The sequence below is a fragment of the Gracilinanus agilis genome, chromosome 6 (genome assembly GCF_016433145.1).
Source record: "Gracilinanus agilis isolate LMUSP501 chromosome 6, AgileGrace, whole genome shotgun sequence".
Taxonomy (NCBI): Eukaryota; Metazoa; Chordata; class Mammalia; order Didelphimorphia; family Didelphidae; genus Gracilinanus; species Gracilinanus agilis.
The window spans coordinates 242,397,034-242,420,126 of record NC_058135.1 but is presented as its reverse complement, the minus strand read 5'-3'; the positions used below and the strand labels follow the sequence as shown (position 1 = coordinate 242,420,126).

Here is a 23,093-nt window from a genome sequence, read left to right as displayed (position 1 = left end):
GCATTATGTATGTAGCTTGTATACTACAATTATTGTGGCAAAGAGCTAAACATTGTAGGGTATCTCACCACATTTATGAAGACTAGAAAGTTTGCCCATCATCAACAAGAATATGAACAATACCTGGCTATAGTTGAGGATTTTAAAGACGGATTCTGAAACAAATAGTATCTTTCCTCTGTCACATCCGACGACAAAGAGAAATCCATCTGCTGCCTAATTAGGAAAAATGGATCATCAAATTAGCACATTCACAAAATAAGATTCTTGATAATTTTGAAATGGAATCAAGGACTCATTTCATAAGAGACCCCAAAACAAATATATCCATTGAAATTATACATGCATGAGAACAGGAACTAAAAAATCTATAAGCTTAAACTCTTTATGCATGAAATAAGGCTTTTCTGGCACTCTCCCTTTTCCAAGGCAAATATACACATTCTCTGGCTCTCTCTTTCTGTCACACGCACGCACGCACGCACGCACGCACACCTATTAAAACCTTCATGTCTAAGTTTGAAACAATGACAACGAACCCTATTACAAATCAGGAAGATACATAATCAAGGTCATCTCCCACTGGATCAAAGCCTGTAGAGGCTGTGCTTTCTCCACCAAGTTCCATGAACTCTGTGCCATGAATAAGTAATCCTGCACCTGACTGACTACTATGCCCACTTCCATCTAAGGTAGGAAAAGGAGAGCTGGGCCTCTGTCTACCCACTGAGTAGCAATTCCCCTTCAGTTCTTTCATTCAATGATTCTGACTAAACATGCAAAAGAAATGAATTCCATTGATTCAAGGTAGTATGCAAACAACTACATTTTAGGGGCTGAAAGGGTGGGGTATAGATCCTGCCTTGACTGAGAGTTTAAAACTGCTTCTATATATTCAGCACTCCAGATAAGATGATAGAGTAGCAGGCACGTCAAGGGGAGATGTAATGAGACAAGTATACTGATCTCTGGAGACAATACTCAAGGATACTTATTTTTAAAAAAAATTGTAGCCTCAGATATTAACCTATAAATGCATGGTGTGGATAATAAGCAAAATCTTAAAGCACTGCAGTAAAACTGACTTTCTTGGTATTACAGAGACACATCTGAAAGGATATGACTTCTGTCTAACTTATGGTTATCAACTCATATGCCTCCTACAAGGAGCTGGAGTAGCGAAAGGGGCAGGAGAGTAATATTGCACATTAAGAACATATGCATGGGAGGAGATACTTGAATAGGAAGCATGTGGAGAGAACATGTGGGTTTGGTTGGATTGATGGAAAGTGAAAAAGAAGTCAAGTTATGGTGGAGGTAAATTAAAGGCCTTCTCAGCCAAAGGAGAAAGCGATGACATTGGCACAGTGGGATCATACTACTGTGAGGGGATTTTAACTGACCAGGAATCTACTGAATGTTCTCACTCTACTCAAAGTAGACTCTTGGATACTTCAAGAATCTAGGATTCCCCTAGGGTGGCTGGTTCTTTTCACTAACAAAGACTTTTTCACCCCTTGAATAAAGGATTTTCATGGGTTAGTCAAAGAATTCATCACCCTCTGGCCAACCTTGTGATTAGCCTCTCCAAACCAGCCTGGTCTTCAGGTAAAAAGAAATCCATACCTAGTCTTTAGCTGGGCCTGTCCTTGAGATCTTTCTAGTCTGGTGGGGCCTGCCAGTGTTTTTGCTCAGCTGGCATTGCTATATTAGAGAAAAGAGGAGAATCAAAGAAGGGTAGAGGTAGACATCAGACAACAGAGAGAGCAGAACTACCTGACTTTAATTTCTCTTCTGTTTTCTCTACTAGAGAATAATCTTGGACTGGGAAGGATGGAATAAAACATGTTTTAACAAGGACTCTAATTTCAAGATAAGATGCAGAGATGGTAAGTTCACAGGTAGTCATACTCACTGAGTTTGCCAGGTTCAGATAAAGTAATAAAATTACTCAGACAAACTGTCTGAGGTGATTATAGAATTACCCTTAGGACTTCTAAAAAAATCATAGAGTAAAAATGGATTCTTCAGATTCATGGGCTGTGAGAACTTAAAGGAACTTGAAAGTTCAATTAGTCCAACTTTCTCATTTTTCTGAGCACACAGTTGGTAAGCCTAGTAATCAGGGCTTGAACCAAGGCCTCTGGACCTTAAGTCCTGTGACTTTTCCACATATCATGCTGATTACATGGGTCCTCTGCCTCGTAATACATTAAACAACAATGAAATCCACAGAATTGAAGAGAAAGAACAAAACTAACACAATGGATAATGAACAAGTCAAAAAATATTAAAATTGTTTTAAAGAATGAAACTAATAAGGTCTACACTAAATTAGGACTGGAAGAAATATGAAAAGACAAATAAGCTGGATAACAAAGCACATCAAAGAAATTAAAGAAGATTCTTGTTCTCTCTTTATCTGCTTAACATAAATGAAAAAAAAATGAATCAGGGATTCAGGTTTTACTGATATATAGTTATACCACAGAAATTTTGCTACATATAGCCCTGCCATTCCTGCCTCACTTCCAAACAAACCCTCTCTTAAAACAAAAACGATTTGGTACCTTCTCCCTAATCTTATATTAATCTATAAACTCTTTGATGTTAGGGGCTGATTTAGCTAAATTCTCCCTCCTTCTCCCATATGTCTGTTATAGTACTTAGAAGCCTGTCATTATCTGTGATTAAGACTACAAAGCAAAGCATACAAGTTTTTTAAAAATACAAAGAAGTTAGAATTTGAGAGACATTTTATAATTAGGGAAAAAGTGAAAAATTGTGACTAAGTATATTTTTAAATGGTCTGCTTTTTTATCTGACAATAAATAGCCACTCAAAAAGGGGGAAATAACAATAGAGATATAGCAAAAATTCCAAGTGATACCTACCATCAGAGCTAGCTTTGGAGTCATTAAGACGTAGGTTCTGATCTCATTTCTGTGTTTTCAAATCATAACACAATAAACCTAGAAATAAATGATAATAACCTGGCACTTAGGCTATGTCTGGTGCACAGGATGTGCCTAATAAATGAATATTTCATGAAGGAAGCTATCCCCCCAGCCTAGGTAGCTCTAATTTTCAACTTCATTTAAGACTTAGCTCAACTGCTATATGTGGTCATCCCTCACTCCCCAAATTGTCTACATTTCTCTGGTCAGATAACTTTATTTTTGTTTATCTGTATGCCTATTGCTCTCTCTACCTCCTAAATGAGATTCTTGGAGGCAGGGGCTATTTCATTTCTGTTTAATACTGCCAGGCCTAGCACACAGCAGACACGATAAATGCTTGCTGAGTCACGTAAAAAAAATTTAAGTTACATGGAAACAATGATACAATTATGAGATTGGAGGAGAAATTAGAAAAATTGTAATATAATATAGGGTGTCCCAAAAGTCTTAGTAGTTTTAAGCCTGAATAGTTCTATTTAAATGACAACCCTGATGCAGTACTTATCAAAACTGACATACAGCATAATTAATGAGAAAAAAATAGACATGAAACTAAATCAGTTTCTAAGGAAATCTGAAAAAGAACCAAGTAGTAATTGTACAAAGGGAAGTGGAGAAAGAGACAAAAGCAAATGAATTAGGAAATGAAAAAACTCTTATTGAATTATGTTAATTCAATGAATTAATTTGAGAGCTGGATTTTAAAAACACCACCAATAAAACTGACAAACTACTAACAAATTTTAAAAAGCGGGGAAAGAAAATACAAATGTCCAAAATTGCAAATATAAGAGAAGAAAACATAAGAACAACAAATGAAGTTTAAAAAGCCAGCAGGGAATATATTACATGCAAGCTATATGCTAAGAAATCTGAGAACTTTAATGAAAAAAGAAGACTGTTTGCAAAAAATATAAATTTTCTTAAAAGGACATGACAAAGAATAACTTTGACCAGTTTCAGAGAAAGAAATGTCAAGTCATCCAAGAATTACATGTTCAAGAATACTTTATGGGTTAATTTTTCCAAAATCTTCAAAGAATAACTAGATAAACAATCTTTAGATAAGCAAAAAGGATGGCATGCTACCAATTTCTTTTTATGAATTCATGTGGTCTTGCTTGTAATACTTGGTAGATATGAGAGTATATTAAGGACCTGCAATTCTATCAGTGTGGGAACCCCTTCTATCTACACGGATACAAACTAACTGGTCAGTATTGGTCAGACTTAGAAAGTTGCATGGGGCAACATGATAAATATAATAAAAATGTATTTTGGTAAAAGGAGAGCTAATATTTTGATGGAAAATGTGGACTACCATGTACAGCTATGCGTAGTAGAGTAAGCAATTACATACAAAGTGAGAAATGAGTCAATGCCACTGAGATGGAGGTTTTATTGGAATTTCACTTGGCTATGGATTGGCCCAACCAAACTAGCAGATAGCAGGGGTAGATGGTAGGATGACAGAACAAAGACTCCAAATGCTTTTCAATAGGCTAGAATCATTGGGTCGAAATCAGTCACTGCTAAGGTGTACATGAAAAATAATGTACTTATATGTTTAAAAACACTGTGTCGGGCAGCTGGGTAGCTCAGTGGAGTGAGAGTCAGGCCTAGAGACAGGAGGTCCTAGGTTCAAACCCGGCCTCAGCCACTTCCCAGCTGTGTGACCCTGGGCAAGTCACTTGATCCCCATTGCCCACCCTTACCAATCTTCCACCTATGAGACAATACACCGAAGTACAAGGGTTTAAAAACAAAACAAAACAAAATACTGTGTGGCTACAGGATGAGAGAGGCTCAACTTGAAAGTAGTTCAAGTGAAAAAGGCCTTGGGGTTTCAGTTGACTATAAGGCTCAATTGCAGGTTAACAGTCTAGTTGAGCTCTGCATCCAAGGATCAAAAAAAATTTCCTGATGCCTAGGGGTAAGATGGTTGGTAAATTTCCAGGACCTATTTCCATTCAAACAATCAGTCAACACGTATCTATTAATCACTTACTACACGCTGAGCACCTAGGATCGGAGTACAAAAATGAAACAATCCTGACTGGCAAGAAATCTACATTCTAATATGGGAGATGACAAGAATATTTGTATTACATACAAGGTAAATATAAGAAATACATACCATATATAGGAAGTTGTTAAATTCAAAGGGCACTAACACTTGAGGGGAGCAGGAAAGGCTTCGTGAAGATGGTGCTTGAGATGCATCTTAAAGGAAGAGAGGGACTGAGGCAGAGGTAAGGAGACAGAGCATTCTGGGCATGCGAGAGCGCCAAGGCAAAGGCATGGACAAGTTTAGCTAGTTTGGAAAATGCTGCAAGGGGAGCAATGGTCAATGAGGATGGAAAGAGAGGTTAAGGACAGGCCATGTAGGCTGTGGATGCTAAACAGAGAAGGCTGTATTCTGTCTTAGTGGCACCAGGAAGCCATTGGAGTTGGGAATCGCATGATTAGATCTGCGCTGAAGTCAAATTACTTTAAGTAGCAGTGTATAGGATGGAGCCAAGAGATCAATTAATCAACTTTTATTAAGTATCTTCTTTGTGCCAGGCACTAGTGCTAAGCACTAGAAGACACAAAAAGTGGAGAAAAGACAAAATCTTTAAGATTTGCAAAGTATATTTAAGTACACCTATATGTATATATACTTGTGTGCATATGTAGTATATGTACATGTACATATATACATACATGTGCATATACAATTCAGTCGATCCTCATGACTCTCTCCGAAATAAGTGCTACAGATATTATCTTCATTGTACAAATGAGGAAAGTGAAGCCCAAAGAGACTTGGTCACTTGCCCGTGGATGCCCCACTAACGTTAGAGGGCAATATTCGTACCCACTTCTCTCCTGACTCCAAATTCAGCATTTTGTCCCCTATACTAAGCTGTCATCAAAAAGAAGGCTACAGAATTAAACGTAACAGACATTTCTCAAATATTGATTCCATATAAAACACCACACACACACACACACACACACACACACACACACACACGGACACACACCCTACTTCCAAACCCTGCAGCTGTCCTCTCCTGACAGTCTTTGTAGAGCCTGGAATGATGAACCGACTCCTGTCTCAGCCACATGAAGGCTTAAGAAAAGGAGCTGAGGAGCTGGTAGAGCTGGTCTCGGCTCCCTCTGCTGCTGGAGCCTCCCCCCCCCCCCCACAAAGGACTTCCCCCCCTTTGACTGTGTCTGTGCTCTGTGCAGGTCTGTGTCATCTCCCCAGTTAGGAGGGAAGTTGCCTGAAGGCAGAACGGTTTCCTTTTCTTGCTTGCACCCCTCATTGTTCAGCATAGCGCCTGGCCCATGGCAGGGTTAGAGAAATAACTGACTGACTTAAGGCTTCTTCTACTTTGTGTGCCCAAACTCACCACGAGAAAGGACAAGACACATTCTCTAGGATTCCAAAGCAGCATCACCCCAAAGTGCACACGACTCAGTCATTTTGAGGTAAGGGGGACAAGTGTGGCAGAAGCCAATGGGGGCATTTCCCTCCTTTCTCATGCTAAAGCATTCTCCCCCACAGCAGCATGCCAGGGGACATCACCGTGCACAGAGGGCTGCCTGGAGTCAAATCTGACCTCAGACTGACTAGCTGTGTGACCCTGGGCAAGTCACTTGGCCTCTGTCTACTTCATTTTCTCAACTTAAAAATGGGGATAATATCAGCACCTACTTCATAGGATTGTTGGGAGGACCAAATGAGGTAACATTTGTAAGGTGCTTCAGTGCCTGGCACAGAGTGGGTGCTTAATAAATGCTTGTTCCTCATCTCTCCCTGCCCCAGTGGCTAATTCACCCAAAAGAGACTTGGTTACTTTCCATGTTCCCTTTTCATATCGTGTGATCTGGGAATATAAATTCAAGTATTGTATTGTTTTGAACAAAATTCTACCACAACAAAACATTTCCTATGTCCCCTAATCCCAAACAGATGATCACAATGGAACTTCATCGAGTTCTTTATTAACCAGTAATACATTACTGGAACTAAAGGATAATGATTATATAAATAGGACAAGTCCCATTTAGGATGAAAATATCTGTGTAACAAAATCTTTTTCAAGTGTTTGGCAGCTAGGAGGAGCAGTGAGTCTAGACTTAGGAAAACTGGAGTCAAATATAACTGGAGACACTTAGAAGCTATGTGACCCTGAGCAAGTTCCTTAATCTCTGTTTGCCTCAGTTTCCTAAATTATATAAAAATGGGGTCATAATAGTACCTACCTCACAGGGTTGTTGTGAGGATAGCACTATTTGCTTACAATGCCTCCCTCATAGTAGGCACTTAACAAATGCTTATTTTCTTCCCTAGAAGGTACTCAAGAGATGCTAGCTGACTAACCAGACCCAACTCTATATATACTAATATGTTTCATAAAGGTCAGCAACTTAAAATTCATGCACGTAAGTATGACTCTTTAATAGCACTAAATATTCAAATACTCATCTGATTTTTACAAATTCTTAAGACTTAGCATTTTTTCATTTTAGAGTATTTTTCTTCCATTTCTTAAAATGCATAAAATGTGGATCACATAATTTTAATATTTTAAGTCTTCTCTAGTTGTTTGCCCCAAACATGGATCACTGGCATTTTGCATTTTGGTTCAATGAACTGACATTAAACTCAAACTCTGTGACTTCTATTTTTATGCATTTTTAAGGAAGAATAAAAATTATTTCAACATTCAATATTCCAGTATTCTATTTTGGTCCAAATATTGGCTGTACCCATAAAATGAGCCCTGAAAAGAAAATACATATGCATATACTGAAACATAACACTGATCAAAGGCTGCATTTAGAATTTATACAAGACAGATTTGGGCATAAAGTACAGCCTATATTTGGACTAGCACTTTAACCAATATCTAATTGGTTTATACATCCAGAAGGCTAGATAGTAAATTAGCTTTTCATTGCTAGTATTCAGGTGTTTAATTTTTAGTTCAAAATTACTCAATCAAAACGTATTTGTTGACTGTCTACCACTGTGTGTTCAATTATGTATAAGACATTGTAAGGCAGAGGTGTAAATAAAAATAGAACACAGATAATGTTAATTTGTGGTTTTCTAAGTCAATATGCAGCCCACAGGGGTCTGTTTCTGAGTTTGACACTACTTCAGTGAGGAATATAGAAGTAGTATTTATTCAAGAAGGGTCTATAATGCAGATGAAATTATGCATGTGAAATTATGGCATAATGGAAAGAACCCTAGACTAATGTAGAGATGTTGAGCTCTAATCTTAGTTTTGCTCTTTGAAAGTTCTGTGTGACCTTGGGAAAGTTATTTCTCCTGCCTAGACCTCAGTTCTTCACATGGAAAAGGAAAGACTCTAGGCTCCTCATCCAGCTCTGGTAGTATCTAATTGTATAATGAACACTGTAAGGCTATGGGTAAGCAGTAATTGTAAAGTCAGATTAAGGTGCTGAAGAAATTCTAAAGACAAGGAAATGACTGTACACTGGTAGTTAGAAAGCTAGAAAGCAACCAAACACTGTCTATGGTCCTGAAAATCTGTCCCTGCCTGAGCAAGGGGAATCAAAGTTTAGGGTCAAAAAGGCCCACATGCTATTGGCAGGTAAACAAATGGTTCCCTCTTCAGAGGTAGCCAAAACAATGGAGGCCCCCTTCCATCCATCTGGTAACAATCCTGTGCAGCTGTTCTCATAAAAGTACCAGTAAGGAACTCCTACTTTACAGAGGGAAAAGGGTTTTTACTAGGAATTCTAAAAGCACTGCCCTACGAATGTGTCAGATACAGAATCCTGCCTGTACTCCTGTCAGAGGGAGTAGGTTTTGCTTCCTTGTAGAAGTTCATGTTTTCTTCCAGACTGGGAAAGGAGAACGCCTGTGTGCTTGTGTCTGCGGGGCTGGGGCTGGGGCAATATAGTAATGACTATTGTGCAGGTTAGGTTTCTGGTGGAGAGAAGCTGATGATAAATGGTTGTACACTTACCCATTCATTTCCTGATTCATGCAACCATGTAAGTATCTACTGTGTGTGAGTCAGTACTTGACACGAAGGGAGGCAATGATAAATATGGCATCGTCCTTGCCTTTGGGGAGCTCACAGTCCCAGACTTGTGAGTCTCGAGCTTTGGAGGTCTACTCATCAGGAGAGGGTGCACCCAGAAGACACCCATTGTGTAACAGTATAACTGAACAGCAAAATTTTGAGCTCTTTATTGGGACTTTTATAGCTACACACACACACACAGGTAGGACTGTCCTTGAGTAAGCAAAGGCTACACTCCACTGAATGGCCTGCTGGTGTCACATAGGGGAACTTTGTTTATCTACCACAACAACACGTGGGTCTTTGAGGGCCCCATGGGAGGGAGCTGGGTAGGAAGAGCAGAGCAAAGAGCAGGACAAGCACCAGTAAATGTGGCCTATCAGTGGGCTGGCAGAGGAGGGGCTCTGGGTAGAGATTCATAGAGACAAAAGAGCAGGGGCTAGTAAGGCTGGATCATGTAGGGAATATGCTATTTGAGAGAACTCTTCAGGATACAGAAGAAGTCAACTTAAGGTGTGCTCTAGTTCAAACTGTGCCCTATGGAAGCTGGCTAAGTTCTGTGGGGTTAACCCTCCTATGGGGTAAAGTTTTGGTTGTTCTGAGAAATAACTGACTACTTCAATTTGTTTGTATAAATCTATTTTTTAAAAATCTAATTCTTTCTCCTCTTTTTCACTCCCAGGCTATATATTCTTCTTATCCAGAAATGGTACAGTTTTTCTGAAGTATAATGACTATGCCAAAAAGTGAATTGTAAAAATATTGTCACTGAAGAGAAACCTTGTTACATTTGTTTTTACTGTTAGATAAGAAGTATAAAAAGAGATATTTATCAATATCTCCAGAATTCTCCTTTTCCACTGATCTCTACCTGTTAATAATGATCAATGACTACAAACTTGTAAAAATTTTGCTTCACTATCATTACTTTATGACTTAATCAAAATTCAACATTTAAAAGAGATACAAATGTTGAGTGATTAAAACAAAAAAAACCTGAAAATTTCTTGTCCCTATTTGGGAAAATCACACACAGATGACTTGTCAATGACTAGTTCCAGCTCTAAAAATCTAGCGTCTTATGACTAGTAACAATAATTTTTAATTAAAAAAGGTTTTAGGACAGGAATACCAGGATGATGTTGAAGGCCATGAAAAGAAGCTTGATTAATAATTCAATACTTAATCCATTCATTATGTGCTCCTGAAGACCAAGTCTATATACAGTCATGTTTCAGAAGTTTATAAGGGTGAATAATTCATTGATTTGGGGGGAGGAGGTGAGAAGTAATCCCAACATACCCTGAGAATGAGATGTTTTAGCTCATCATCTGACAGAAAAGTAGGTTTGTAGTTTGCTTCTGTATATGGGTTGGTGGCACCTTAGAAGGAAGGAAAAAAAAAGTTCATATTCTTAAAAAAATACAGAAACTGTACTAATATCTAGCTTAAAAAGATTCCTATTCAAACTTTCGGGAAAAGGCTGTGCCCAAAAAGGGAACTGAAATTGTAAGCATTACTCTTCTACCCTAATAGGGTCGAATTTGGTCTTGGAAAATAACAGATAATTCATTTAACAGTGAATACTGCTGTGCTCTGGGATCTTGGGGGGAAGGAGGAAAAAGTGCTTCTCTCATTAAAATGAAAAATGAGACATAATTAAGGGAAGTTAGAACTTTCCTTCTTTGTCATTCAATTGATTCTAGAAGCAGGCTGGTTGAAATTAAATTTGGTTTGGGTTTTGTTTATTTTTGCAAACCAAGCAAATAGTTCTTCAGTAAATCACTGACTTTTCCTGTAAGATATATCAGTTATGGCCTTGAATAGGGGACACTGCCTGAAACTTTTTAGAGGTGGTTCTTCTTTATAGGGGTTAAATGAAGAGAAAGTAGCAGGCAATGTAGGGGCAACTTTCTGGTAAATGGAACAAGTCATCAAGTGCCTGAGTAAAGAAAAGCTAGGACCTCTGTTTTCAGACATGGTCAACGCTAAACTCTTTCAGGAGAAATGTCAGTAGTTTATAAAAAAGAAAGAAAAAAAAAAGCAAGCTATTATCACCATGTTTTATTAGATGACCCGGAATTGCTGCCTGGTTAATGGTATAAAAACTGAAAAGGAAAAATGTGATTGAACCAACATGAATTATGGAAAGGAAGGCAATATGTATAATTTGATGGAAGGCTTGCATATCAATTAATGAAGAACAGTGTATTGATCTACACCTCTGCTTTGCAACATAACTTTAGGCTTTCCATTCTTTTCCTTTTCATTTGTTGAGCATAAATTTCTAAAAATTCCTCCTACATCTTTTCCCCCATTACACAATCTTCTATCGAATTTAAAACATCAACATCAAAGTAGAAGTAAAATATATTAGTTCCTTTTCAACTACTAGCAAAAAAAGGAAATAATTTAGATCCAAGTTTCTAATAGATGCTGAGCAGCCATTTGGTGGTCTAAAAACAATGTTGGACTAGAAGTCAAGTGACAGGGATTTCAATCCCACTTCTACCACTAACTAGTGTGTCACCTTGGAAAATTCAGTCTATATGTTACTTTAACCTCTTTGGGATTCGGTTTTCTCACAAAATGGGGTCAGATTGGATGATTTTTATGATTCCTTGCATACCTCAATTTATGAGAAGGCTGGACTAGATTTCTGTGGTCCATCCTTACTTTAAAATCCCATGTGTTTGTGAGTTTTAAAATATCTATCTTTGCAACCATATGTCTACACAACTGTATCTGTCTCCCAATTTACTCCTTTATTTGAAGACTAATTAAGGGAAAATGTAGGATTAAGGAAGACTTCTATCCTCAAATATTGTAGGAGAGATTTCTCTTTCGGTTTGGATTAGGTCATTTTATACTTTGCCTCTGTTTCCTCATCCTTCTCATAATTAGTTAAAAAGAAAAGAAAAAAACCTATGATTCCCCTTACAAAGAGAGGCATTTTATGGGAAAATCCTAGAAGATAATATCAGTGCCTACTCCTGATCAAATAAAATGCAATAGGTACCATGAGAAGAAAACTCAGTCTTCATCAGAATCATAACTAATTTTCTCCTAAAAACTGAAACTCCCTTATCTGTCACTGTGTATATCACATTTCTGATTTTTATAATGTATTTGTGGAACAATTCATATGGACATATATGCAGGATAGAGTGTCAGCTGTGTCTCTTATTGCATACATTGCCTTAACTGTGTATACACACACACAGAGGGAATACAATTAACATTGTTAATAATAACAAGCTTAGATTATGGATCTGTGATCTTATCAATATGAGTACTCACTTTATCAGTATGTATATGAATACAGTTCCTCTGATATTTGAAGAGTAGTTAAAGAAAAAAGTTAAATGGGCACATACATGGAATGAAATATCTATCCCATTGCAATTATAATACGCAATATACTCTTTATCCACTTTGTTTATCCTGTGTGGATACTGAACCAATGTCTTTAAATTAATTATATTATTTCACTGTAAAGGCCTGTAATATTCCAAAGCTATATGTAATTGGTATCAAGTCTTCTATGAATGTGGATTTGGAGAACTTCACTGCTTATTAATAGGGAATTCTTGCATATGGACCATTTGGGCAGATCCTGACACCAGAAAATATCAAAGACAAACATGTATCTCTGTTTTATATTTAACTGGAAATTATTACTTAGTCACTGAACAAAGTCATTTCAAAGCTGCATCTGTTGGATTGTAAAATTATTTAAACATATATGTGAGCTATACCTTCAGAACTATAAAAACAGCATCTTGTTCTATCAAGTCAAATGTTTTTTTTATTAAACTAACAGACACAGTAAGATATAAGTTTCTCAGTTGTGTGACTATAAAGATGTGCTAAATAAAAAAAAAAAAAGATTTTTGAAGGCCTGTGTGTTTTCATCTCCTGTATTCAACAAAGATCCTTTATATGTTCTGAGACTATTCTCATAAAAAATGAACCATCTAGATACAAGTTCCTAATTGCAACTTCTTGGGCATCCGTTTCTTGTAAAAGCACCATCTATAATCTTCCATTCTTCTAGCATCTTGCTCACTTGGGTATATCTTGAAAATCAATCCATGTCTTCTCTCTGTAGCCTCTTGCACAGACTACCACATATGCACGTATGTCAAACTAAGGCACTCTTCTTGACTTTGTAGACGCCATCACCCTTTCCTTACATGGTGTAATGGGTGGTAGAATCTGAAGTGGTTGTTCCACCACTGTCACATTAAAACATCATATCAGAAATGCCAGCAACTCTGCTTCATTTTCCATTACTCTATTGTTTTCCTTCTTATATCAGCTCTAAATCATCTTGGGATCCTGATTTAGCTGGATCTCTTGGCATATTTGTTTTCTCAAGTGCCCTATTAGACTGTGAACTCCTTGAGAGCAGGGACTCTCCCTCACCTCCTCCCCCGCCCCCCCAGCTTTTGCATCCTTAGTGCTTAGCACTATGCCTGGCACAGAATAAACACTTAATAAATGCTAGTTGACTGTGTTTTTCCTGCTTTGTAGGGCAATAAGGTTCCTAATATACTGTAATATTCTATATGTAAATTCTTAATAAAGAGCTAAAATTTTGGAGGTACTCTCAAGCTTTTATAATATGGTGACTATTTGCTTCATCTAAATCATTCTAAGACAAAAAAGATGTCAAAGCCAATGATTTCCCCTTTGTCCAATTTGCATTTTTTGGGACTTACCACCTTTTTCATACTGGTCAGGTCTGAGCTGCTCTAATGGCACCTAATATTGCCTCCTCTCATTTTCATTATTTCTTTAATCTGGTGGTTTACTTGCTTTTTTTCCCCCTCTCTCCAGTATATCTGACTGTAGATAGTAGATTCTGGAATAACTGCTAAATCTATAATAACGCATTTTTCTCTTTCCAGATAAAATTTAAGGTTTTATAATGTTGTTAGGTGTTCACCAAATTCAAACAGTCTTACTTGAATGTATTCACAACATATTGTTTATCATTATCTCTGGAGCCTATAAGATTATAGAACTTTTATTAAGTCTTAATCATGTTTTCCAACATATTTCTTGCTCTTTCCTATGCCTACACTTATGTTAAAATGTACCAGGGTATATGTTGACTTGAAAACTATTATCAAATCTTCATGGTATTATGTGGGAAGCCAATAAGAGAATAGATAAAAATCTGAGACTCCTCTTTTGACCCCTTTTGTGATCCTTGTGATTTCTTGTTGCAAAGTATTGTGACCTTATTGAAAAGCTTTAAGTTCCTAGCAAACCTGAATTTAAAGTTCCCCTTTGCCCAGGAATGCAGCTACAGCCAAGGCCAAAACTTTAGCAAGGGGCAATTCAACCCTGAGAAAAATACTCCCAACTTGGCTTTTTGATAAGAACCAGTTAAGATTCAGCCTTGGCCTTGGTCTATTCTGAAGCCAATGTTTTGTGTTTTGATGTGACATAATTTGTAACTTCTGCACATCTGCAAAGTTTCAGGGGGGTTCTTTTGTGTGAAATGAGTCTTGAAATATATATAATAAACTCCATGCTCCTGGAGCCAGAGCTGGAAGCATGAGGTAAAAGACAACTCCCTTGTCCCATCCTTATTTCCTTATCAACTAAACAGTCATTATCAGATTATCAGAAATGATAAAGAGATCTCAACAGTATTTCTATTTCTTCATCTTCTGCAATGGTTGTTGCGGAATACACTGCAAATATCTTCATGGTAGTCTATTTGCTTAATCTTCTCATGAGCATCATAAGATGAGATAACCAAGGGTGCCATGTGTACCCAAAGGCAATGAAATGAAACCAACTCTTCCAAGTTTTTATTTGCCTTTATCGTAGTTCCTTTCCTTTAACTGTAGATAAATTTACTGTTTGTTGGATGATCATACATTACAAATACTAGCAGTAAAATTACTGTTTTCAGACAGTCTTAAAAATCTGATTGTTAAATGCTTTCTGATGGCCACAATGAAAAAGATGAAGAGGGCTGTGAAGTTACAAAGATGGCTTTATACCTTTTTTTCTATTTTCTGGTTCTTTTTGGCCAAATCACACCTCCAAAACAAACAGGAACAAAATCTATCACCTGGTAATCAGCCTCTTGTGATAAAGGTTGATGTCAGAGAACTAGCACAGTCTTTTGCCATACACAACTCAAATTTATCCTACTCCAAACTAGCCAAGCTGACATAGCCTTCAAAAAACCTAGGTTACCTCCAGGAAATGATGAAATACTGAAGTAGTACTTTTATGAATTAATAACAACATAACACATACGTTTCATTTTGGTGTACTATAGCTCCATGTTATGGCTGTGCACATGCTAGAAGATGAGTTAATAACCTGTATACATGAAATATGGATTCCTTTTTTTCATATGCATTTGTCAAAATTACAAGTGTTATATAGCTAAATAAAATCAGGTGATATTTAGAGTTTACAGATGAACAGTCACAAAGTTCTTCTCATTTGTTCTGGACAAAAACTCGACAAGTATTATTATCTCCATTTTTTGCAGATGAAAAATAAGTGAGGCTCAGAGGTGCCAAAGCAAATTGCTAAGTCATATACCTACAAAAGTGGTGGTGGTGGTGGTGGGGGGTCTTGAGCCCAGGTCTTCTAAATAAAATTCCAGTGTTGTTTTCACAACTTAGATTTAGATATTGGGTTGGACCTGATCCTAGGTCTTTTGACTTTAAGAACAGCATTCTTTCCATTATGCTGTATTGTGTTCTTAATATATAGTTGCAGAAACTGATCATTTAGTATTCCATTCATTAAAAAATGGTAATGAAATTTTTAAAGGATGAAAATTTGTGATCAATATTACTTGCTTAGGCACTTTGGAACATTCCAGATAAGCATGGGAAAAGATACTCTTTAGGGAACAAAAGATAACCAAAAAAATAGAAGTTCTTTGAGATAAAAGTCTCACCTCTTAATGTTTTCATATGTTGAACAGCCATCCTTAATACAGTGAGTTTATCCAACTTTCTGGACATTGCATTACATGTTGGTACCAAAGAAGCCAGCTCATCAATAAAACTGTTCATTTTGTCTCGGCGCCTTTTTTCAATTTGACTGTGAGCTTCCCTAAGCAAGAACATAAAAATGATTATTCACAGAACAAAGTGGCCCAAAATAGAAAGGTTATCTCCTTTAAATATTCATTTGACATGTCATATTTAGAATTAGAATGTTTAAAACTGGAGGTCTGATTATAATAGTAATAGTTTAACATTTATATAACACTTAAGGTTTGCAAAATGCTTTACTACATATCATTTTTTGGCTCACTACTACTTTGTAAAACTTTAACTATACTGTAATTATCTTCTTTTACTTAGTCCTAGAATTAGCTGGAACATTACAACAATGATCTCTTTTATGTTTACCTTACTTAGTACACAGGTAACCTATACTTTCTCCCGCTAAATTTGTCTCTTATAAAATCTGATGTTTAGTTCATAATCATACTTTTTGTGCCATAGGATCTTTTCCTATTCCCCTCAAAGCAAAATCGTAAAACTGTTGACTATGATGAATATTTATTTGGCATTTCATTATTAAGGAGAAAAAAACTTAAGAAAGATAAATGAAGCTCTCACTTCCTAGACAATTTTATTCCTTTTCATATACACTGATCCAGAACATTGTACTATATTTTCCTTCCAAAGAGATCTCATTTTAGTGGTATGGCCTAGAATCAAAGGAATATAGTAATATGAATATTTTCTGCCTTTTAAAAATTTTCTTACTTTCTGTCCTTCTTCAAAAAAAAAGAAAGAAAGAAAAGCATTCCCACCCTTACAGAGGTTATTAGTTGGGGATATGTTCCACAGTTAAGCACCCTCTGAGTTTTAAAAAAGATCTCAAGGTTTTTCTTTAGGAAGTATATTTCAGGTATCTTTCTAGTTAAAAAATAGTCTGTCAATGATTCATTCAATGAGTCACTGTTTAATAACCCTTACATCCTTTCATCAACTCCTATGCCCCCCACCCCCAACCTTACCCTGCAGAATGCAAATGGATTATATATCTGACCTAGGGCTTTATTTTTTAAAAGTCACTATCCTTGGGGATGACCTACATGCCAATCACTCAGTGCCACGGAAGAAACTTTTTCCTAAGCCATAATACCATAAACACTAATATTACCTTTCCAGGTCATATCTCCTTTGCTAGCAGACACTATCTCCCTGAGAGGTGATCACCATCCTTCTATAACTGTTCTCAAACAGAGACTAAGGCTGGGTCTGTATGTGGAGAGCAAACAGAACCAGAATCAAAATGTACTCTGCTGATCTATACAGAAGATCCATTTGGTAGGGACTAGAAGCACCAGTTCGGTCACTTATACAATGTAAGGAAAATCCCTGGTGACACAGTTCAAACAAATTTCACAGCTTCACATCCTGTTTGCTAGGACACAACCTAAGTGTCTGTATTTATGGCATGAAGAAATAGAAAAAAAAAAAGATACCTTATTAAAAACAATGAGCAGGACAGAGCTAACTGACTTCAGGAAACATCTGTAGCCAGCTTTGAACAGTGCATGTGGGTGAGAGATACACCACTTGGCCTCATTACAACAGCAAAGCATCGTCCCAAATCTGGGCTGGAACACTGACCTGTTCAATAAAGGCTTTGCTCTGGCCCAGCACGGAAGAGAGCTCAAGTGCCTAAGGATGCCTCCTGGCCCTTTAAGTTAAAATCCCCTCTATCGATCAATAATCTGCTAAAGCTGCAGGGATATTTTCAGCTCTGGGACATCCTTTGTTGCCTCCATAGTCCCCTGAGCCTCCAACCTGCTAAAAGAGATGAGAATGGGGCCAACCTAACCTGGAGAGAGAAGAGCCTAGCACAAGGCCCAGCAGTTTACAGTTCAACTCCTTCCTCCTCCCTTTTCCCTAATGGATGGATGGAATGATACCTTTTCTTTGGTATCCAACAGGATGAGTCATCTTAAATAAAGTATGCAATGAATGTGGGTATTTACCTGGCATTTCTGATTCTGCCTTGCTGGTCTGGATATTCCAATCTAAAAGAGAAAAACCCCACAATCAGAAAGAAGGTTAGTGTAAGTCAGTTGTTTTCTTTCCCATTTCTTTTCTCAACTTCTACTGTCTTTATTTACCTTTAGACCTTTGTTCCCTGGGCAATGCCATGATGTGATACTGTGACTAAGAGAAGGGTCATTACCATCTCTTTCATAATTTTGGGAGAAAGGGAGTAATTGTTCTGTGTTATATGCAAACTAACCAAACATACAATAACAACAGCAGCAAATCTCCTGAAATGCACATTAATAAATGTTTAATGTACCTTCCATGCTGGTCATCTTTGTCTGTATCCATACTTTCTCTGAAAACAAAACAAAAATATTCAAATTCAGTAAAGCATTCATGAAAGTTTCTTTATAATATGGAAAGCTCCCATTTATCCAGAATCCAAACAGTCAGATTAATCATATAATATACCACGATTAACCCTGAGAATACTGACCTAAGGATATTCCTAAGTGATGAAACAGAGAAACTCGAATGTAATTCAATAACCCGAATGCTTTCCAGATCAAAGAAAAATTACACTTAGGTTTTTAGTAAAATACTAGCATAAAGTATAAAGGATCTTATTATATTCTCCTTTTAAAGTCAGTATGACATACAGGGTACCATTCAGTCAAGCAGAATACCAAAATAATAAGAACACACCCTAGTCCCTAATCATTCTGGATAAATGAGTGTCTATTTGTAAAGTCCCATCCTGGGTCCAAAAAAAAATCTTACCAGTATTGGAAAAAGACCTGAGCATGAACACCAGAAAAACTGTAACATGTTTTATTTTCTTCTAATTGAAATTTTTATTGAGTGCATTCGATTAGGTTTTCAAGTTTTTAGCACTGGCAATGTGTGTGTTCTGGAACCTTACTCCTTTAAGAGGCATTATAACTGAGCCAATGTTTGCTGGGATTCTACTTTCCTCTCAGGGAATTCTTGTGGATGTCTCTCACTGAACTCTAAAGGTCAGTGGAAAAAACTGAAAACCACCCACCCAGTGGTTCGAAATGCTCATCAGAATAACAACATTCTGCTCCCAAGGTAGGACTAAACAAAGAAATGAGTTTCTTCTGGGCATCTTCTTCTTATTTGAGAAACTTCTCAAGAAAAGGGCAAAAATGTACATACATCAAGACAATTATAGACCAATCTGGTAAGTCTAAAATTTGGAACACGTCAACAATATAAAAAGAGAAGGGTTTCAGTCAAAGCATTCCCAATCCTTTCTATAGAAGGGATGACAGTAACACCATCTCACAGGTGCTGACTTCACACTCACTCTTCCATTCCTCCCCTTGGTATTATCTGGGATTTAGTAAATGCAGATTGACTAAAGCATCTCCAAAAAAACTCTAACCTCCTTAATTCTACCCATAATTCTTCACAAGAAATACCATTTTCTTTAGAGAACGTACTAATCTCTGGATTTTCTTCTTCCCTTAAAAAAATCAAACTATTTTGACTCTTTGACATTTGACTCTTTGAAAATAAAACAAATAGAAGCTGTCACAAAAGTCTTAGTGAAATTTTAAGATATTAAAACCTTAACATTTCAAAGATATTCTACTCTGATTTGTCCACAAATGATAAATGCCTTTTCACTCTATTTCTTTAGGTTTTTACATAATTTTTATTTACATAACATATAAATAAAATAAATAAAAAAAAATTTATTTACATAAATATGATAGAAATATGAAAATTTAAATGTGAAAATTTACTTACTCAAAAGAAAAGCCATCAAGTCTGAAAAGAAACAGAAACATTATTCATTATAACAAATATAAGCAAATTTACATCTTCAAATACAATGGACAATGATCTGAGCCCTATATTCAAGTGTTCTAATATTGCTCTCAAGACAATAAAATGACCACATTTCCTTTTGTGTGATTTTAGACATGGCTATAAAAGGTGAAAGTAGAATAGAAATCTGTCTTCAGTAAAGGGGACAATTAGTGAAATGTCTTTTGGAATTCCCAGAGGCAAAATACACAGACGTATTTATTCATTTAATTCAACAAATATCTACTGAGGACCTAACTTGGTCCTGACCTCTACAGAAGGAGAATGAAGAATCTTATCAAATTGTAGAACAGAGCATTTAAGTCTCTTCTTTCAACTTATGTAGGAGAAGGGAGAAGACAAAATAAAATAATCAACAGAAGGAGTGATTTTTTTATTTCCTTTATAGTGACTAGGGTCATACTTTCAAGAATACACAAAAGGTTAATACCTAGATTTTACATTTGTCCATTTTTAAAGAGAATTTAAATAAAAGAAAGAAAACCCTATATCCTTACTGATAATCAGTTGAACTGCCCTTCCTTTTTCGATTACAATCCATTCCAGTAGCACTAAGGGAGCTGGAGATGAGGTCAGTGGGACCTGGTGACATAAAATCACTAATTGTAGAAGAAATGTCCATTCTCTGATCAGCCATTGAATATTCTGGAATTGTTGAGAAAAAGAGGTAGGTTCAGGCATTAAAACATCACATTCAAAAGGGGGTAAGGAAACCCAAAACACCCACCAATATCCCAAATCTGGCAATATCTCACCACCAAACAAAGCCCATAGCAGAATCCTCTGCTAGAAATCTGTCAAATCATTTAGTGGAATTATAGAATGTTGGATCTGGAAGAAACTTTTAAGAGTTTATCCAGTCCAATCCTCTCATTTTACAGTAAAGAAATGGGACCCAGAAAGAAGTGATTAGCTCAAGGTCAAATAGGTAATAAAAACGGAGTCAAGTCTAGAATCTAAGTCCCTGAGCTCTAAATCTTTCCATTACACCAGTATGTTATTTAGGCAAAACCTAGAGAACCTATCAAGCATCTGATTTATCTGAGACCTGTCCTCCCTATCTGGTACTTCCTGCTGCTCTATGACACCAAAGATTTTTTGTAGCTTAGTTTTCTCTCACATGCTCTTAGGTTAGGGTCATCGTACCTTTTAATGTAACAATGTAATAAGCTATATTCATATGCTAAGAGGATTAATATGCTAATTAATGACTAGCAGAGTTCTACTCACTGCCTTTCTTCTCTTCCTAGGTCTTATGTATACTGTACTGGGGGTCTCTTAAGATACAATGCTACTGTCTTTGTTGTGTAACCGAAAGAAGTAATAAAAAAAGGTAAGAAATTCAGGACTTATATCTGTGATTGTTTAGTAAGAATAACACTGGACAGGTGGGCTCCATTTCATTACATTACATAAGAAGTGATGTTGGTCCAGGCTTTGCAGGGGAAAAGACTACATTATCACGTTATATGATTTGGCCTATTCTTTTTTATCCATGACATGAATATTTGTTGAAATGAACTAAACTGTGGAATATGGAAAGCAAACAAAATGTACAGAAAATTCAAAACTAATCTTCCCTTCCCTTCTGATAAAACAAAGAGGAAAAGAAAAGAAAGGAAAGAAGGAAAGAGAACATGAAACAAAGAAGTTTCAAAAATTGTATCTATTCTAACTAAACACATTTTAAGAACCATAAGATTCATTAAAGCTCTTCCTAAACACAGCTGCACAACAAAATGTACTGACAGAAGAGATTTCACACACCCCCATTCCCATTAAAATGGAGATCAGTGAATGATACCGAAAGTACAGAACAATTGTGTAGAGCTCAAAGTTTAGGATGAAACTCAGACCATGAAAAGTAGTAGGAAAAAGAAAGGTAAAAGGCAGTGAAGTATAGGATAAAAGGAGATTAAATAATAATAATAATGATAATAATAATAATGATAATAATGAAATAAACCAAGGGAAAAGAAGAGAATGAAGTTTTTAAAAAAATGAAAACAAACTCTGAATGAATGAGAGCAGAGAAATTACTTGAAAATACATATCCTGATGACTCGTCTGGTATGGCTCCTAGGTTCTTGAAAACTTCCAGAGGACTGCAAGCACTGGCAGGTTCTTGCCATGTAGTCATGGCTTCCAGTATGATTCTAGAAACACATTATACCAAGTGTCCATGGGCCAGCCTAGCTCATGTACTAAAAGGCTCATCACAAGTAGGCTGGACACCTGTTAATCGTTCATTTGGCCATAAAAACCAAAAAAGTAGCAAATGGCCCTCAGTTTTGTGTGAATCGTTCTGTTTTTGCAGTGATATGGTAAAGTAGCAGAAAAGGGAGTGGAATTGGTTTTCCAACTCTCTATAAACAATAACTGTTATTTGCTGGGACTCTAAATATGAAATCTGTCTAATGACCAATAGGTAAACATAGAATTACAAGAAGAAAAGCATATCAATATTAACATTTTCATTTTAGATGCAACCAGAAGACTTGGCCTTTGGCTTCTCATTGGAGAAATAAAGGACCTGAAAAAGTTTTATTGTGGTCCAAAAGTAATAAAATTTTATTTCCCAGGACAATTAGTCACTTGTATTATAGTCAGAATAAGCATTTGCAAAAAGAATGCCAAGAAGACAACTATAGCTAAGTGGGCCAAGGTGCTGGGCTTAAGAGTCAGGAAGATCTGAGTTCATATCCAGCCTCAGAAACTTTCTAGATGTGTAGTCCTGGGAAATCAGTTTCCTCAACTATAAAATGGGGATAATAATAGGGTTGTGAGGATAAATGAGAGAATCTTTGTAAAGTACTTGGCAAACATTAGGTACTTAATGAACACTTGCCCATTCCTTCCCCTTTCCTAGGCACCATCAACTACTGTAGAGGATAAGGAGATAGAGAAATTCTACAATGAACCTGTTAAATCCCTTTAAAGTAAATTAATATAAACTTTAATACAAGTAACCTCAAGGCAAAGGTAGGCATATAGAAAGACATGAAAAATGTTAAAAAATGTGGTTCAAGTGTAATAAATAAAAGAGAACTATAGACTATAGTTTATAGACTATAGAGTTTATAGTTTATAGACTATAGAGAAACTATATACAAATATTATGAATACTCTTTTCAAAAAAAAGTTCAGAAGTATAATAGACGATGAGTACCATACAGCATCACAACAAATGAAATAAACTGTAT

At 36.5% G+C, this 23,093-nt stretch overlaps 1 protein-coding gene across 1 annotated transcript in view; it reads right to left on the bottom strand.

Moving 5' to 3' along the window:
* ARNTL (aryl hydrocarbon receptor nuclear translocator like) overlaps nt 1-21,961 on the bottom strand; it is a 46,660-nt gene extending 24,699 nt beyond the window's left edge. The window contains exons 1-9 of the mRNA XM_044681553.1: nt 21,931-21,961; nt 20,388-20,535; nt 19,810-19,830; nt 19,442-19,522; nt 18,350-18,388; nt 18,024-18,065; nt 15,960-16,117; nt 10,319-10,398; nt 124-216 (exon numbers count right to left, since the gene is read on the bottom strand). Of these exons, the coding sequence (XP_044537488.1) occupies nt 124-216; nt 10,319-10,398; nt 15,960-16,117; nt 18,024-18,065; nt 18,350-18,388; nt 19,442-19,522; nt 19,810-19,830; nt 20,388-20,527 (654 nt within the window). The 5' untranslated portion in view covers nt 20,528-20,535; nt 21,931-21,961. The remainder of the gene's footprint in view (nt 1-123; nt 217-10,318; nt 10,399-15,959; nt 16,118-18,023; nt 18,066-18,349; nt 18,389-19,441; nt 19,523-19,809; nt 19,831-20,387; nt 20,536-21,930) is intronic.
* Between the last annotated feature and the right edge of the window lie 1,132 nt (nt 21,962-23,093).